The sequence below is a fragment of the Tasmannia lanceolata genome, unplaced genomic scaffold, assembly GCF_043159265.1.
Source record: "Tasmannia lanceolata isolate RefF3 unplaced genomic scaffold, GAP_Taslan_0.1 ptg000004l, whole genome shotgun sequence".
Lineage (NCBI taxonomy): Eukaryota > Viridiplantae > Streptophyta > Magnoliopsida > Canellales > Winteraceae > Tasmannia > Tasmannia lanceolata.
In genome coordinates, this window is record NW_027518681.1 from 9,583,126 (window position 1) to 9,602,351 (window position 19,226).

At 37.9% G+C, this 19,226-nt stretch overlaps 1 protein-coding gene across 1 annotated transcript; it reads right to left on the reverse strand.

Moving 5' to 3' along the window:
- Positions 1-1,901: 1,901 nt before the first annotated feature.
- Positions 1,902-18,845, reverse strand: RGTA1 (RAB geranylgeranyl transferase alpha subunit 1). Its single transcript, XM_077378001.1, has 8 exons — positions 18,632-18,845; positions 18,371-18,530; positions 18,090-18,250; positions 17,883-18,005; positions 16,233-17,048; positions 15,917-16,106; positions 9,688-9,874; positions 1,902-2,465 (listed from the first exon to the last, which is right to left on the reverse strand). The coding sequence occupies exons 1-8, from the start codon at positions 18,754-18,756 to the stop codon at positions 2,077-2,079; spliced, it is 2,151 nt and encodes a 716-aa protein (XP_077234116.1). The 5' UTR covers positions 18,757-18,845; the 3' UTR covers positions 1,902-2,076.
- Between the last annotated feature and the right edge of the window lie 381 nt (positions 18,846-19,226).

Here is a 19,226-nt window from a genome sequence, read left to right on the forward strand (position 1 = left end):
AAGGAGGGTCCAAGAGTGAGAGAATTGAGAGGGCATGGGTGAGGAAAGGGTGAGAAGTGTCTGAAAAAGAAGGAATACAAAACTATTGGGATAGGAGTTGATACTGCCCGATTCCGATTGATATGACTTATGAGAGTCAATGGACCCAGACAGGATGGGCCTGGACTTAACTGGGTAGGATTTGGTCACAACAGTTTGGACCTATCTTTCGGTGAATCACGTGCATCTTTGTATTCGAATATGCTCACCTACTCAAATCTCCCTCTCCCCCATCTTTCACCACTGGCGCGACTAATATTCCATGGAATAGTTTTTCATGGTTGCCGAACACCTAAAAATATTTTTCATAAAATATTAACCCTTATTAGCTCTTTTAATTGTAGAATCCTTACATCCATTAGCCTTAATCCTACATGGAAATTTTATGGTGTGTGGCGTGTAATCCAGTAATTTCAAAAAGCACTATAAGGCCTACTCCATAGATGATCCAAACCGTCAATTTGTTGGACCATAACATAAACAGGCGGTGCCCCCAAAATCATTTCCATAAGATGATCCTAGCCCTCATAAATAAGTTAAATCATTTCCAAATGATGATTCTAACCTTTGATCTGTTGAGGTTTACATGATGTGCAGTTCCTCTACAGATAGGAAGAAATTATATTGTGGCCGACGGTGTAGTAACAAGGGCAGAGAGAGAGAGAGAGAGAGAGAGAGAGAACACTTGCCACCTTGATTTGTGATCCAAGGAAAAGTTAAAAAATAGGGCTTTTTTTGGATAAAAAATCACGGGGGATAGGGGGGGGGGATTTTCTCTCTCCGACCTTTACAATATAAAGGTCGGCCACCATATAAAATCTCACAGATAGAAGGGCTAGGATCAGCTTTTAGAAATGATTTTGGGGGCACATCCTATTTATGTTGCGGCCCAACAAATGGACTGTTTGGATCATCTTACGGAGTGTGCCGTACAGTACCTTTTTGAAAAATATAGACCATACGGCCACACACCGTATATAAGCTCCTCTTAAACGAACTTCGGCATGTGAAAAGAAGTGAATGCAATGTACTCATTCATACACATCACATGCACACATTTTTTTACTTTTTTTCCATTCCAGAATCAAAATAGGAATTGGAACAGAATGTCGATTCCAAACACATGTTGGGAGGATCTCAGCAATAGTTGGTGCAACCGTGCAACTGCCTTTGTGCCAGGAGACTCTAAAGATAAGTCATATGCCCACACTTTTCCTTTTAGCTCCGTTCACTTGTTTTCCCGGGAAAGGAAAAGAAAAGGTTTCCCAGGAATCTGACGTGGCATTAGGAAAAGAAATTCAGGGAAACTGTGTAGGAAAAGGTTTCCCGCGCCTGTTCACGTGCGCAGGAACTGTGCAGGAAAAGGTTTTCCGAGAAACTGCTTGCCCACCTTTTTTCACTAGTTTTCCCGAGAAAGCAAATCCGACCAAAATAGTGGGATTTGGTTTCCCACACTTGTGAGAAAAGAGACATTTCCAAATCATTTTTGGCAATTTCCATGTCATTATTTGACATTTTCCACATAGACTTGTTACTTTCTCAAGAAAGCAAGTGAACACTAGAATTTTGTCTTGTCAAGGTCTTGTCGAGGAAAAAAGAAGCTGTTTTCCAGGGATTTGCTTTCCCGGGAACGCAAGTGAACAGAGCTTAAAAGAAAATTAGCTAGGTGCGATAGGCAAGCACCCCTATGTTAGACAAGGTGTTTAGCAGTGAAAAGAATAAATGTTTGCTTATTACTCCATTTCAAAAAAATTGTTTGCTTATTGAATTAAACAGCTAAAAAGATTTTTTTTTCTTTTTTCGGGAAGTAATGGAAAGAAAAGAGATTTCTTGGAAAAAAGCCATTTCTGGTTGGAAAGACCTTTCCTGGGAACCAAATAATCGGCGATTAACTTGCTTAATATACTAAGTTAATCAACCGCCTTGCAAGAGGCATGTACCATTTAATAAATCAATCATATAATTACAAATAAGTACTATAATACAGCTCAATGTAAGAAAAATTAGGAAAAAAATGTCTAGCAAATTTTTTGAACATTATTGCACTCGCACGTCGTCGAGCCAGTTAAGGCTGGGGAGAACTTTCACCAGTAACATTCTAAAATTCTCATCATTAACTGCATTTCCCACAATATCTAATTGTGTTAAACACAAGTCTTTAAGAATCAGTATGGCTTCCCAGCAATTTGTCACCTTGATGTTATCAGTCGCATATTCTTTGAAATTAAGGTTGGTTTCTACTGTGTGAGACAATGGAGATGAACATAAATACCTCGTTGTGTCGATAGAGTGCACGCCAATCTCATTGTAGGAGATATTCAATACTCTTAGTGTCTTTATCATTCTCAAAGGCTCCAATGCAGTGAAATTACTGATTCTATTGTCACTTAGATTCAAACTGGTGAGGAGTTGCATTGCCTCCAAGCCTGTCAAAAAGGCCGAATTAAGTCAGCAAAACAGAGCAGTTTGCATGCTGTTCTTACAAATAAGCAAATGATTAGAGAAGTTTATATTATCTTCAAGCTGTCAAAGTTAATTAAGTGCAGCTCATCAAGAAATCAAGGCGAGAATATTTCCCATAAGTGAACAGGATTTATACAGATTAGCAGAAATAATTGGATGGGCAGAGCAGAATGATGTCTGAAAAATACCCATCTCAGGGCACATTGCTTATATGTATCACATGAGAATCATAGACAGCTGAAAAGCATGAAGGCTGTCAAATGTTTGCACTCCAGTGTTTGAAGCAACACTCCTAGGTAAAAGAAAGGAAAATCAGTGAATTGTCGAATATTAGTTCCTATGAAATTGAAGTAGCATATGATCACACACATTTTATCACTCATGATTCAGAAAGCTTAAGACACCAAGGCATCCATAAGCCAACAGAATGTCGAAAATATCTTATCATAGAAACTCTTTTGATTATTGACAATAGAAGTTCACAAGAAGAAAAGGTAAGTAACACAATTAATAACAAGTTCTGGATAAAACTAGTTATCCGTTGTGTACATGGCCTCCAACTCATTCAAATCTACATAAATTATAGCATATGCACAGCACATAATCAGAGTTCAAAATGCATAAGCATAGCACATAATCAAAGTTCGAAACTTCATACCAAGAGCTGACTTGTCCATTATAGCCCAAACCAAGTTCACTCTGGGACTCGCCTGACCAACAAGTTTTTATGTTTCTTTTCTACAGAAAGAATTCAACAAGTGGAGAAAAGTATGAACTGGAAAATTTCATGGGAATCTTAAAAGTGAGATTTCGTAAAGAGTTGGAAATTAAGAAAAGCATTGTAACGTCGGAGATTCAAATGACGGGATTTGGAGGTCTCATGCCTACTCAAAAGCGAAATTTTGCATGGAACAGCTAGACAATCGATAGAAGTCTACAGTTGTCTCGGTTGCTGAATTAAATGATGGGATTTTGGCTTTTCACATTTTTTTCGGTGGGCTCAACTTTTTTTCTTTCTTTCTTTTTTTAAGAAAAAAAAAACTCAAATTACTAAAATAGAGCTACAAAGAGGGCAGAGATTGCCCTCGTTAGCCAATAAATCCACTAACTCGTTGGTCAATCGAGGAACACAAGAGAAAGATATATCCATGGCTTTGCAACAGCCCACTATTTCATCAACTTATAACGCTAATCTCCACGGACCGAACTCCTCCGCTCAGCCCATGAAATGAAATGGAAATGAGATGAAACTCCTCAAACAATAAGGGGTGCGTTGAAGCGGTTCTTCTAGATCCTCAAACCAGTAAGAAGAGCCCTGATTTCCCCCTCAATGGAATAAGCTTCCAACAGGTCCCAGATAAGAAAAGATCACCTCTCAATTCCCATCTCTAAAAACCCCTCCCACTCCAGCGAGTGGGCTTGACTTACTAGCCACCTAAATAAAGCCTCCTAGTCTGGAACCTACCCAACAAGGTTTCTAGACAGCGGTAAGAATAAGAGTGGATTCATGGAACTAAACAAAACAAAACAAATAAGAAGCACCTGTTGCTGAAAGCTATCATCATGAGGTAAATCTAAGTTCTCTCCTAAGTGCTGAGAATAATATCCAACGTGAAAAGTTTACTGCGTGGATTCATGGAACTAAACTAAACAAAACAAATAAGCAGCATGTGTTGCTGAAAGCTATCATCATGAGGTAAATCTTAGTTCTCTCCTAAGTGCTGAGAATAATATCCAACGTGAAAAGTTTACTACAAAAGGATGCATTATTATTGAAATGCTTGTAAGGAAGATTTTTTACCTTTTTGGTTTCTTGGACCCCTTTTTTCATTTTTCCCTCAACTCTATACACGAACCAACCCTAGTAATTACTCATAGTGCTATTACTGTTCTTCTAGTAATTGGTGATAGTGTGGCAATATTGCCAACTCTCAATTATGACGTCGAGAAACTGTTAGTGTACGAGGCTCCCGCCATAGCGGGGTTTGGGAAGGGCTAGATGTACACAGCAAAGCTGAATACCAACAAAATCCCAAAACCTTGCTTACGTCAAAAAAACTACCCCAAAGTGGGTTTACATTGGTATTTATAACTCTGTCATGATAACACCCACTCTAAACCTTCTCCTAATGAAAGTAAAACACTAACACCCTGTTCGTTTAAGATTATGACAACTGATTGTGAGTGCTAAACCGATTATTGGACTCAAATTTAAAAGTAATTTTAATTCCAATCATATGTTTGGCACTCACAATTGGTTGTCATAATCTTAAACGAACAGGGCCTTAAACTATCTACATACAATACTAGTAAATACTGACATGAACAATGCATGTATAGTGAAGTGGACTCTCTTTTATTCAAAAGTCGAATAACTTACTATCGACTTAAAGGAAATAAAAGATGATGAGCCACATCCTAACTTAACTTGTAACTTTAAAGACAAAATGCATTGACCCTATCAACTTAAAACAACTTAAACAGACTCCAATAAAATAACATAGTGGGCCCTAATTTCGTAAGACATGGATTCCCTTTCCTTTGAGTAGCCTTTAATATTTTCAATTGTCTTTCTTGCATGCCTTGGTTCTTCTCTTGGATTTTCAATCCTTACAAGAGGATATACTACATCACATTTGTAACTCAATGATCTAATTATGAGCTTACACTACACACACAAGTAGGCATAGATGCACTTGGGGTAGACTATGCAGCTCTGAGATGAACAAAGCCCCATATTACTGCAGACTCAAATTATTCAACTTTAAGGTGAAAATGATGCCTGCAAGGTCCTTTGTTACATAATGCTCTCTACCAATTTGGCGTTCGTTTGAGTAGAGAAGAGCATGTTGTGACAATTTGGAAGAAGCTCAAAGAACCAGGGAGAACAGTATCTAGAATAATAAAACAAAAGAAAACAGTATGTAGAAATACTTGAGGAATTTGTAAGAATGTAGAAGTGTGTTTAGAATCTGTCAAAATAGCAGAAGGAAATTGGTAATTCGATTATGTCTTGAAATGACCGAATTCTGCACATTTTACAAACCACCAGGTGTCTTTTCAGTGTGTAAAACACCTCTACGGGCACCTTTTCCAGAATGATTGAAATCTGACTGTTAGATCGCACCCATTTGATATTGAACGGTCCCGATCGATCTTAGAGGTGACTGTTGGTTTGAGTAAAACCTCTCTCCAACCCCGTCATCGTTAGATCAATTATCTATGGTGCAGATCGCACCCCCTTGGCTCTTGACCGTTGGGGGAAGGGACACAACTCATTTGATCACACTCCTTGACCGTTGGAGTTCTGGGCCCGTTGGGCCGACCGTTAGGCACGAGCCGAAGCCCAACCCAACCGAACCATTCGGCATTAGGCTTGATGGGCCTACAAACCATTTGGCCCACCCATCCGACCGGTCCATCTTCATCTTGATCCAACGGTCCAGATCAAATCTGAAAAAATTAAAGGCTCCAACTTCTGTTTGTGATTCTAAAGGTTGTTCTACAGAAGTTGTAGGTTCAATTTCTTTAGGAATTGAAGTGAACCTATTTTCATAGAAAATAGCATCACTAGACTCGATAATGGTATTGACTTCTATGAAATCATTAGATTCTATAACTAAGAACCTATAGGCTTTACTGCGACTAGCATATCCCAAAAAGATACACTCAATTCCCTTTTTCACCTAATTTTCTTAACTTAGGTTTAGGGACTTTAACTATAGCCCTACAACCCCAAACTTTAAAGTAACTTAAGTTTGGTTTTCTTTTCTTCCACAATTCATAAGGGGTTATATTAGATTTCTTACTAGGTACCCTATTTAAAATATGACAAGCCGTAAGTAAGGCTTCACCCCAAAAACTCTTATTTAAACCAGAATTAACAAGCATAGAATTAATCATTTCAGTAAGAGTCCTATTCTTCCTTTCTGCTACATTATTTTGTTGTGGTGTATAAGGGGCGGAAGTTTCATGGACTATGCCTACTGATTCACAGAAATGAGGAAAGTGATATTCACCACCTCTATCTTATTTGAGACACTTAATGCTTGTTTCAGATTGGTTTTCGACTTCTGTTTTATAAATCTTAAATTTTTTTAAAACCTCATCTTTATGATTAAGTAGATATACATAACAGTACTTACAATAATCATCAATAAATGTAACAAAGTACTTTTTACCTCCCTTTGTGGGAACACTATGTATGTCACATACATCACTATGTATTAAATCTAATAAATTAGAAGTTCTATCTACTTTAGGAAATGACTTAGTGACTATCTTGGTTTGCATGCATGTTTTACATCTATCTACTAGGTCATTTTCATATTTAGGAATTAAGGCTAACTTAACCATATCATTCATTTTCATAGGATTTACATGTCCTAAACGATTATGCCATAAAGATAAAGAAGAATCCAAAACATAAGCAAAGAAATTCACTTTATTGATATTAAGTTTGAACATCCCTTCATACATATATCCCTTCCCAACAAAAGTACCCCCCTGAGAAAGAACGAACTTGTCAGATTCAAATACAAGTTTGAAGCCATTCTTGTTAAGAATGCTTCCAGACACTAAGTTCTTTCTAACTTCTGGTACATGGTAGACATCGGTTAGAGTGAGTCGCTTGCCGGATGTGAACTCAAGTTCCACCTTGCCTTTCCCTTTGACTTCTACTGTCGACGAATTTCCCATGTATAACACGCTTCCATCTTCAACTGTTTCATAAGTTGAAAACAGGTTCCTGTCTTTACAGACATGCCTCGTTGCACCAGAGTCAATCCACCAATCATTGCCATCTTCAAGGACATTTGCCTCAAAAATTATGGCCACAAACTTATCTTTGTCTGTTGGTGCACCCGACTTCTTATCCTTAAGAAGCCGACACTCACTCTTGTAATGGCCAGATTGCCTTTTCCTTGTTGGTTCGGATTCTTGACATTTTCCACCAAATTGATTTTAGAGGATACAGGTTCATCTTCTTTCTTGTCTCTGATTCTTGACTCTTCCTCAATCCTGAGGCATCGAGCCAAGTCTTCAAGAGACATTTCCTCTTTCTTGTGTTTCAGACTTTTCCTAAAGTCTTTCCAAGATGGTGGAAGTTTGTCAATCATTGAAGAGACTATGAAGGAATCATCAAGTAGAATCCCTTGCAAATGAATTTGACTCACAATATGTTGAATTTCATGCAACTGGTCTATGACAGACTTGTCATCTACCATATGAATATTTAAAAACCGACTCACAGTGAATTTCTTACTACTAGCGTCTTCTGCCATGTACTTCGCTTCCAGTGCATTCCAAATCTCGCTGGCCGATCCCATGCTTTGATAAATATCGAACAGTGTATCTCACAAAGCGTTGAGGATGTGCCCTTTGCAAATGTAGTCATCCTATTCCCACTTCATCCTTGCACGAGCCTGCGCCATAGTCTCATTCTCAGTTGGTACTGGCTTTGGAGTTGTCAGAACACGAGCCAATTTGAGCGAAGTCAGAATGAAATGCAACTTCTTCTGCCAGCGCTTGAAATTTCCTTTGTCGAAACGTTCGAGTTTGACAAAGTCTTGGGTCATTTGACAAACCGAATAAAGAGCCATTGAAATAACAGTAGTAAAATCTTGTCTTAAGATTGTTGGAAAATTTGAGGGTACTGTTTGTGATAGAAAACAGAAACTAAAGACTGTTGCTTCAAGGCGTGATATCACTTTCCTTAAGACAAGATTCGCCCCCACCAATAGTGTGCAAAGGGGATCCACAAATTGCCTCCAAGATACAATGAAGCCTAGTAGGGAAGCCCTACTAACGTTTGATGACGCCTCGCACTAGCGGAATCAAACCCGAAATGCCCTTCAGAAATTTCAAGCCTTAGAGAAATTTCCAGATACTGTTTCTGCAGAAGAACAGTATCTAGAATAATAAAACAAAAGAAAACAGTATGTAGAAATACTTGAGGAATTTGTAAGAATGTAGAAGTGTGTTTAGAATCTGTCAAAATAGCAGAAGGAAATTGGTAATTCGATTATGTCTTGAAATGACCGAATTCTGCACATTTTACAAACCACCAGGTGTCTTTTCAGTGTGTAAAACACCTCTACGGGCACCTTTTCCAGAATGATTGAAATCTGACTGTTAGATCGCACCCATTTGATATTGAACGGTCCCGATCGATCTTAGAGGTGACTGTTGGTTTGAGTAAAACCTCTCTCCAACCCCGTCATCGTTAGATCAATTATCTATGGTGCAGATCGCACCCCCTTGGCTCTTGACCGTTGGGGGAAGGGACACAACCCATTTGATCACACTCCTTGACTGTTGGAGTTCTGGGCCCGTTGGGCCAACCGTTAGGCACGAGCCGAAGCCCAACCCAACCGAACCATTCGGCATTAGGCTTGATGGGCCTACGAACCATTTGGCCCACCCATCCGACCGGTCCATCTTCATCTTGATCCAACGGTTCAGATCAAATCTGAAAAAATTAAAGGCTCCAATCACTCCTCGCGACGTTGAGTACGTGCGAAGTGAAAAGTGCGCCTAAAAAAGCGCCAATAAAGCGCCACTATGCGCCCTATAGCCCATTGCCCACGCCGCGCGCGCGCTTGTGCGAACGGTGCGTTGCACCGTCCCGCGGGTCCAACCATGGGTTCAACCCAATGTGCAATCAACAAGTATTAGAGAAGTGTAGTGCTTTATAAGCCCTTCTCTTTCCTTTCTTATTCGGTACGGGACTATCTTTTCAACTACACTTCTACATTCTTTTGTAAAAGCAAATCTTTCCAAGAAAACATTTTCTTTTCCCAAACGCTTTTGATAAAACAAATTTCCAAAACACTAAAACATGAAAAATACATGATTTTGAAAAAACCAAAATCACTAACATTACCTGCATACTGTTTAATTTGACTATGAATTTCATTCTTAGCCAAATATTAGCCGGTAAGGGAACTGTGATTATGTAGACAGAGGCTTACAAATAAAAGATATTTCATAAATTGACTTCATTAGATAAGTTTCTCATTACAACAAGTTCTAATAACAAGTTGGTCTTATAAACAAAATACTTACAGTTGAGAAATTTGTGCAAATTAATCTGTAAGACAAAGAAACTGCAGATTCTTATAAAAGAGGAATATCCAAACAAAACTATTTAAGCAAATAAAATTAAGATAATAATATGCAAATGACCTTCAATTGATCGAAGCTCGTTTTGGCTGAGATCTAGCATCTGAACCCACAACAAACGCTCGACAAAGCCAATTCGTGATAACGATAAGTTGTTAAGACGTAAACAGACATTTTGATGGAAACTCGAGGAGCTTAACTCTCTATAGTACCAGCAGTGCTTCACCAATGTTTGTCTATCTGAAGTCACCTGCAAAATCATTCCAATGAGAATGTTTTAGCATCATTTTAACAAGGTTTATTTGTAGCTCTGATGGATACAATCACAGATAATATATAATCCTCAGGAATAAAGAAAAATAAGACAGTCCACACATAAGAAATAGTCCATTGTTGGAACTGCAAGCCAGAGATTAAAAATCAGATTCTGATGAAAACGCAATCTTTCATTAACTCGGGAAAGTCAAAGGAGTTTTTCGTTGACTTCGTAGGGGAAAACTCGGAATTGGACAAGAACTTTGCCAAGGCTCAAGTCGATGATTTCTCAGGAAGTTTCTAAATAATGCCTCAAACAATATGTTGAGAATTTCAAGTGAACCAATTCAAATTTATGAGTCCATTGTCAGTATGTTCCATTCTAACTCTATTTTCTGAAAGTAGGCCAACAAGCTAAACAAGAAATACGTTAACCCAAATAGTGGTAGTAAGAACGATTCCACCAGTATACCAAAAAAACAATTCGACCAGTTCAACTGGCTAATTAATGCAGCACAAACCGATTCTCAACCACAAAAATCTTCATCAGCAACAAGTAAAAAGAAATCAAAAGAAGGGCCAAAAACTGATGATGTCATCATGGTATCACCAAGATGTCGAGTGACATCAGCAATTGCGCCATCAGATTCATATGAAGTGAAAATTAGAGAAGAGTTGTCCTTTCATTAAAAATAGTATTAGTGAATTTTTAATTGATTTTAAGCACATTTTTAATAAGTTCAAGAAACACGAGCGCAAGAGGGCATGGTGCAGTGGAATGACTCAAATTCAACTAGTTGAGAAAAATACATGGGTTGATAGTACAAATGGATAGAATGATGCCAGGGCTTTGCGACTTGAATTGAGAATGGAATGAAAGCAATCCTACATACGCTAAAGATTAGAAAGAGCAGTCTAATACCCTGTCAGGAGGTGGTATTGGCAATCAATGATGTGCTACTGGAAAAAATACCTCTAAGGAGGAAGGAAAAAAAAACCCTTCCCACCAGCATGTGACCTCAAATGATGTTCTAGATCATGGGGGGATTGAAGAGGCCCCTTTGAGCTCCCAAAGGTGGATATCAAGGAGTTTAACTCAATGTTGGCTGATTTTCACGGAAAGTTACACCCTGAAAATTTTCTAGATTGGATCACTAGAACTAGAAACTTCTTTAATTGGAAGTAATTGATAAAAGACCATACGTTCAAGTAATCATCCATAGAGGTTTGATAGATTCTTCGATGAGATGAAGGACATAACCGGCTCCTTTAATATTGAGTTCCTTCATGTGCGCCACTCTGCTAACTCGGTGGCAGATAAGCTTGCTAGAGAAGGAGTCTCTAAAGAATCCTTGGCTTTGTTCGATGCTCTTCCGCCTTTATTGTAGTCTCTTTTGTGATCATTGATATTTGATATTTTTCGTATTTTCTTTTGTTCTTGACCATCTTGGTCTTTTGTTAATAAAATCTTTGGCTACCATTCAAAAAAAAAAAAAACGATACGTTCTAGTACTTCAAGGACAAATCAAAAGATCAAGCCTCAATTTGGTGGAAACGACTAGAAGAGTTGTGCAAACAAGGTACGATGGGAGATCAATAAAAAAACAAGGTAAGGAGAATATGAAGGGAAATTTTGAGCGAGAGGTTTATCCCCACCAATTATGCCAAAGAACACTTTCAACATGAGAACAATATATAATGCAAGACATGAGACAAGATGTCTCCCAACATGATTACAATCCCTGAACCCACAAAAATTGTGGCCCCTAAACCTCGTTCAACTGCTTGATGCAAGACAATCAAAACAAAAACTAATACTTCGTTCTGATACCAAATCTGATGTACTAATGTATTTCAATCCCACGTACAATAACAATATTCCTATGAGGAAGATCCTAGACCTCAGAGAGGGCTTTTTTGGATAAGTTTAAAGGTGTGCAAGGAAGTTGTAGATTTATGTCAGGATGGTATAGACTCTTGTTGTAGGGAATGCGAGAGAAACGGATAGGTGAAAATTAAGGGTTTGGGTCCTAAAATAAGTGATTAGATTGGGGAAATATTTCTGGGAGGTTTATGATAGGTTTGGGGGATCCATAAATATGTCATGAAACGGCAAAAGGATGCCGGGAATGTGTAAAATTAGTTTTGGGAAAAACCGAGAAGGCTGCAGGGCATCAATGGGTTTGAATGATGTTTCTAAGGTTGGAAAAATTAATGGGTATTTAAGAAGTTTTGGGTAGAATATTGGTGAAAATAATGCAAGAGAGGCTTTAAGTGAGATTAATGGAGTTTTGGGGTTCCCGAGAAAGTGGTTTGTTAGGAAAAGACAAAAAAAAGAATAGAGAATAATAGTAAAAACAACAATTGACAAATAATAAGAAGTGCTCAACTTATCTCAAGAATTCACACCATGAGTTTCTTTGGCATCTCACCAAAGAATCCTTGGGCTCTCACCAAAAAAATAAGAAAAAAGAAGATGAAGCCTTTTCTCCAAGAATGTGAAGATTAAGGTTCCAGTCATGTATCATGTTGGTTTGATCGTTTCAGAAAGCGGTACGAATTGTTTAATTCTAATCCACTTGACCATAGAATTCAGAAGCAAGAGCCCGAATTCAAACAAGAGGGAGAAGGGCAGGCTGAAGCCTCTCTAGATGGGTGTGAACCAGTGGAGTTTGGGTACACCAAACAAGGAGCGAAGCTGAAGGTCTCTCAATATGAATATAAGCCAGTGGATTTTGAAGACATTAAGCAAGAGGAAGGGCAGGCTCAGTTCTATCAGATGAGTATGAAGTATGAACTAGTCATATTGAGAGACCGTGTGTGGTTTCTCGCTGCCCTGCTGTCAACTGATATGCAACCTTCTGCAGATCTTGCCTTGTTAGTTGTTGTGCCTAACCATGCTTGCTGCACAAAAATCAATCCCTCAACTGTTGTGCCAAATACTGTCATGTTGTTGCTGTTTTCAACACAATTCAGAACTGTTTTTACCATAGAACAGATCTGAACTGCTTACTGTTTTATACTCATACAAAGACCAGTCCCTTACTGTCAATGGATGCGTTTTTTATCACAGATCAGAACCTAGAAGAACAGTCCCTTGTGATTGTTGTTGCCTCTTCATCACAGTCCAGAACTCAACAAAGAACATTCCTTATGTCGACTGTTGCTGTTTTCACCACAAAACAGAACCATTGACTGTTTTCATCGAAGACCAAAGCTGCGAACTGTTTTCTCTCACAGTTAGAAGCATTTACTGTTTTCTGTCACGGCAAGAAGCACTTTGCTGTTTTGTCTATCACAACAAGAACAATTTATGGATCTCTATCTGAACCCAGATCTGTCGGCCCATCTGTTTTACATATAGTTCAGCGTTGTTCGCCACACATTTCACCTCCTTGATCTTTTCTAGCTGAGACCAGGCCATACCATTCCACCTATGCATCATTCCTTGATGGAAACATGGGAGAATTGAAATTAACAAAAAAGATAGACAACATAGGGAGAAGAGACGGCAGAAAAAAAATCATCCCCTTTTCTTTTCTATCTTTTTACATGGTGTACTATTAGGATCCCTACATTTGAAGTTTTAGGGGCGACAAATTCAAATGACGCAATCTTTTCTATGAGTTAGGGAAAAGGAGGAAAGAAGGGAGAAATAGGATGTAGAATTATTCTACTTCTTTTCTTTTCTTCTTGGTTTCTTGCTTTGTTTCAAGCTTTCGTTTGTCTTTTTCTCTTTGTTCCTCATCCTGTTAGATATATAAGATTTTGGAATTTCCCCTACAAAAAATGATGCTAATAATCTAACTTCATTTGATATGATTATGTAAGATGGAAAATAATAATAGAATAGATTCTTGCTCCTTTATGGACCTACACAAATATTGTGAAGATGCCAATACATGGACAAATACGAGACATCGGTGCCTATATTGTAGCGGAGAATTTATAAAAGTCATGCAATAGAGTGGTGGCACCCCTACTAAATGACATCTAATCATGGAATCAAGAGGTCTGATTCCATAGGAAATGAAGCACTTGAGGAGCTTCATAGTACACCATACATCACAGTATCTACAAAGAGAGCTAGACTAGCACAGGCTAGTGATGCAGGAAAGGGAAGAGAAATAAAAGAATAAGAGAAGAAGAAGAAGGAGGGGAAGAAGAAGAGAGAAAGAATAGAGGAGAAAGAGGGAAGGTGGAAGAGGAAGAAATTTGAGGGAGAAATTCTAAATCAATCTTGTTTCATCAAAAAATAAAAACTTATGATAAGCAAGAAATGAGATGGAATAGTAGAAAGAAGAAATCAGTTAGTTCAAACTTTAAATAGTCATTTTGAATTTGAGGAGTGCATTTGCATATGCCGACAACAACTCAACTCTTATGATCATTGTACATAAAGTTACGTTGGTTTTCTATGACTCGAGATTTACTTGAGAAATTAGATTTGATAATGTTAGTTTGACATTAGGAAATTAGAAACTTAGGAGTTAACACTTTCGGCATACTTTCTATTTTAGCACTTTTTCGCTTTCCGATTTTTTTTCATTTTTACAACCTTCGACTTTCACTTCTCGATCACTTCTGACATTTGTTTCCTCTAACAATAGTGGTTTTGGCCACTCAACCTTCACTTCCAAATGCATGATTGAGATTGATTTTTTTTTAAGTGGTAATGCATTAACACAATCAAAACAGAAAACCAACATGATTGAGAATGATCAAACATGGAACCTAACCATCTTCCTTTCTAAGTAAATGTAGACCCCTAACATTCATGTCATCAATTTTCACATCCATATGGATCAAGTTGCTTCTGTAAATGACAACTTCTTTGAGAAGTTGTTGAAAAGAACTTACAAGATGCATCTAGCTCTAGCCATTCTAGGTTGATATGGGCAATGCAAGTGTAGAGGTTTTTGCAATCATCTTTCGTTATATAACGATATATTTCCATAAGGCAATGTAAAATTAACTTTAGTGGGAAAGAGAAGTTCCTATATTTAGTAGGGAAGAAGGGAGAATCATGCCTTGTGTCGATGAAAAGGGAAAATCAGAGTGCGTATGTCCATCAAAGACGGACAAGGAAGTCCAGTGATGGGGGATATTGCTGGGAGAGGAAGCATTGAAGAATGGAATAAAACAAGGAATTAGAAGTAGAGAATTCTGAATAAGCCCAACTAAGGACCTAGCCATAGACAGCATTACGAACTAAGACAAGACTAGTATCCACAATCAGCAACTGATAAAAAAATTCCATTACCTTACAAATGTTTAAGTCAAACCCCACCCCAAACAAACCAATTTCGAACAATGTTAGGGATTGAACAATGATGTAAAGTGAAAGGCTTCACACTTGAAATTAAATGTTGAATTACAGAGGCTAGTTCCAAGTGTTGTGTAATGACCGTTCTTTCAAATTCCATTCAGTTCCTGATTGGCACAATAATGGGCAGATTCACTCCGGGCCCTCAGGAATATTGGCAGAAGGGAGCATGGGTTTTCAAAATTAAATCATCCAAGCATAAAACCTTTGAACTTGAACTGAGAATTGTGACCAAATTTAGATCAGAATTAACTGATGATCCTTTCCAGAGGCTATTGAGGCATGGTATTTGCATTAACCCTGATGAATTTAATACCTGCTAAAAGAACGTTAATAGCATGCCAAGTGCAAGTAGCAACTAAAAGGTGTACATTAATGAGAGGAAGCATGCGTTAACAACACAAGATGGTTCTATTCGTACATTTTGGAAAGCATCAAAGTTTCTTGGAAATAATAGCAAGAGATTGAAACTGAAATTCAACAAACATAATATAGCTACACTCTAAAGAATAAAAGTTCAGAAAGGCAAAACATTGATCTCAGAAAATTAAACATAAGTTCGTTCAGGGAAAAAATGTAACCCACATAAGACTGACAGATCTATATAACAGAACCCAAAAGCAGAAATGTCACAGAGAAGCGACATGAAAATCGCATGCCAAGACAAGTATGAACATTAGAAAATAATAGAAAAGAAACTGAGAAATTTGCCTGTTCCATCAGGACTGAGCTATGCTCATCCTTGTAATATCTGGAATGTCCCGGGTCCATCGTCATCAAGTCATCAAAGAGTTCTAGAACCTCATCAGAATGAATACTCTTGTGGGTGGATAGCGTCCCATATGAGATCATCGCATCATGTGCTATTAATAAGCGTGCCAGCGTAAGCTTTCCTAATTTACTACAAAATGCAAAAATAAAATAAAAGATGATAATAGTAAGATACAAATGAAGAAATAAAGATGACAATGGATTCGGAAGTAATTCCAACTGTCTCAAAAGAAATAAATGATGGAAGCAGACTAACCAGTCTATGTCTGACAACAACTGGCGGAATATATCAATCTCATCAGCTAAGGTCTCTAGATGCCACTTAGAAACCGTCTGTTGCTGGTCCTTAGCGATGCTTAGTTGATCAAAAGAACCCACTGGTGGACTTAAGTCATGAAGAATATTGTCAGTAGTATAAAAATTGTTATCGTTCCAAACAACCTTCTCCATGCCCGATTCTCTTTCAGTGTTATCTAAATCAATATACTGTGGGTTTATCATAAATCCAAACTGAGAAGGACTGCTGTAGGACCCACTTGAGGAAATTATGCCTTGAGTATGTCCAATGCTAACTTCAACTGGATAAGGTTTAAAATCATGGCATTTTACATCAGGCACTTTTAGATATGTCACCCAAGCAAGAGCTTTTCCGGATTTGTTTTTTGGAAGTGGCCTCCAAGTAAGATGTTCGTTCTTATCAAACTTGGATTTGACAATTACAGTTGATGAGTTTACACCGTCAACAGCTTGATTGAAATATAGAATGAGAGGGAGACCTAAATGCAGAAAATACTCCGAATTGAAATTTGTGAATGGGGAAGGTACACATCCATCCATGTTCCCAGCACTTGATAAAATCAGATCTGAACCATGAACAGGCCAGGAAGAAATCAGCAGTGGAGCATCTTGATTAACCGTTTGAATCAGTAGCCAAAGATGATAAAACCATGCACTTTGATCGTCTGGATCTGTGAAAATAGCATTGTGTATGAGGTCATACTCTTCCGTTAAAACTTTCTCCCTCGGAACAAATCCCTGAGCATTTTGCCTCAGCAAATGAGACAAAAGTACACTGCAGATATACCTTTAGTCAGATATATTGCCAAACAAATATAAAACAAGCTAAAGAAAATGTTAAAGAAGTAAAACATGCACCCAAACTTCAACATAAATAAATGCATCCAGAAAGTTTTTAAGTGTGCTGCAATATTCTCTGAAAAATCATTACAAAAGAGAATTTCTACCATGCTCGAGTAAAATGACCAGACTGTGCATCTGAGCCAAATGAAGAACAAAATTAAAGAGAGGAATGCTAGACTCGCAGGAGCCCTTGCCAAAAAAGGGTAAGGACTAAAGAGCACCCCATTGGCCAAAACCCATTTAGGATGGCACAGAAAATCACGATCATAACGGTCATAGATGGGTTTTGACCGATGGGGGGCCCTTTACTCGTGTTTTTTTTTTTTTTTTTTGCAAGGGTGTCTGTCAGTCTAGCATTCTTCAATTAAAGAACATAACCCAATCTCATTTGTTGATTTCTTGTATTTGAACTAAAATCCAAATGTTCTTCAGAAGTGGCTCAATTAGCATCCATCATCCAAATTTTTTAACAAAGCTAAAGAAAGTTCCAGTTCTACAAGTTCCCTTGCAGTTTTCTTGATTAAAAACTACCAAAATGAACTAATGTATGATTGCAATTACAAATTTGATGCCTTCATTTACACGTTTATGATCCCAACAGTGTAAATCTGTTTCAACTCCAATTTTCAATCCCAAAACATGGTTGAATTCATGGTCTAGAAATTAACAGTAACAACAACACTGACATGTTTGAATCTAGGATGGAAGGAAACACGCATTACTCAACATTTCAAGTACTACATAAGCACAGTCAGGATCTCCATACCTACGATTATGCCATGCAGAATAATTACTCAGAGATCCTCTCATTTTTTCAGTTCCACAAATCATATCAGTAGTGAACTTTAACTCTTCTTCTTCTGATACATTCTTCAATGCTGCAACAAATCTGAAACTCGCATGTAATTAACAAAGTTCCAACTGACAATCTCCTAAAATTTAAACAAATCAATAAAACAAGCATATCAATCACCTCCTGTAATTCCACGCATGGAAATTCCGAGGATCGGCATTCTGAAACTGGTCCAGAAGCCTAAATTCCCTATCGATCGATGAGAATCCCTTGCTCAAAACCCATTTCCGATGATGCCAAGCTCCATATGACTTAAAATTCTGTCTCAATGCACTCTCCACCTTCAACATTAAAAATAAAAGAAAAAAAGAATAGAATTCATACATGAAACATGATAATTGAATTCCTAAAATGAATTAAAAAAAAAGGGTATTTTTCTGATACAGTTTAACATATCATACAACTCGGAGTTCTTCATCGAGTAGGTCTTTGACAGAATCAGCATCGGTTATGGACTGAAGATTGGATTCTACCGCAAGTTTTCTGTAATTCCAAGCCGTGTAGACTTCAGGATTGATTTCAATAAGCCTCGAGCTGATATCTAGGGCTTCTTTGTCATAGCTGCGAAAATATCAAAGCCCCAAGAAACCCTAATTCTGTTAAAAACCCTATCAAGCTAATATTATCTTTATTGAAAAGATTGGAGGAGGAAGAGAACTTACATTTTTTCATGGTGATTGTGAAGGAGTAGGGTTTGGAGGGTGCGTATGTTAGCAGCCTTCGCAGAAGCTTTGGCAATTGAAGCAGCATCTTCAGGTTTAGCAGATTTGCGAGGGCGGCCATGCATTTTCTTTCTATATTTCTCTCGTTGAGAGAGAAAGAGAGAGATTCAAAGTTCAGATTCAGGAAAAACTCAGCTCGTGAAACGGAAGATCATAAACTTAGAAGAAGAGACACATGGCCTTATATCTTAAATCGACCCCCGTATATGGAGGTCGATTTAAGGCCCTATTTGTTTAAGATTATTACAATCGATTGTGAGTGGCAAACCAATTATTGGTTTGGCATTTACAATCGGTTGGCATAATTTTAAACAAACATAATTGGTTTGCCACTCACAATCGGTTGGCATAATTTTAAACAAACAGGGCCTTAAGGCATTAGGGGGTTGATTTATCACTGCCCTTACAAAATCCTAGAAATCTGGATAGAGGTGCTAGGTTTGTAAAAAGAGAAAAGAGTAGGTACTCCTTAGATAACTTATCTACTCCCTACCTTAAAATAACAGTTATGGCCACATTGTTTGGGTGATCCAAA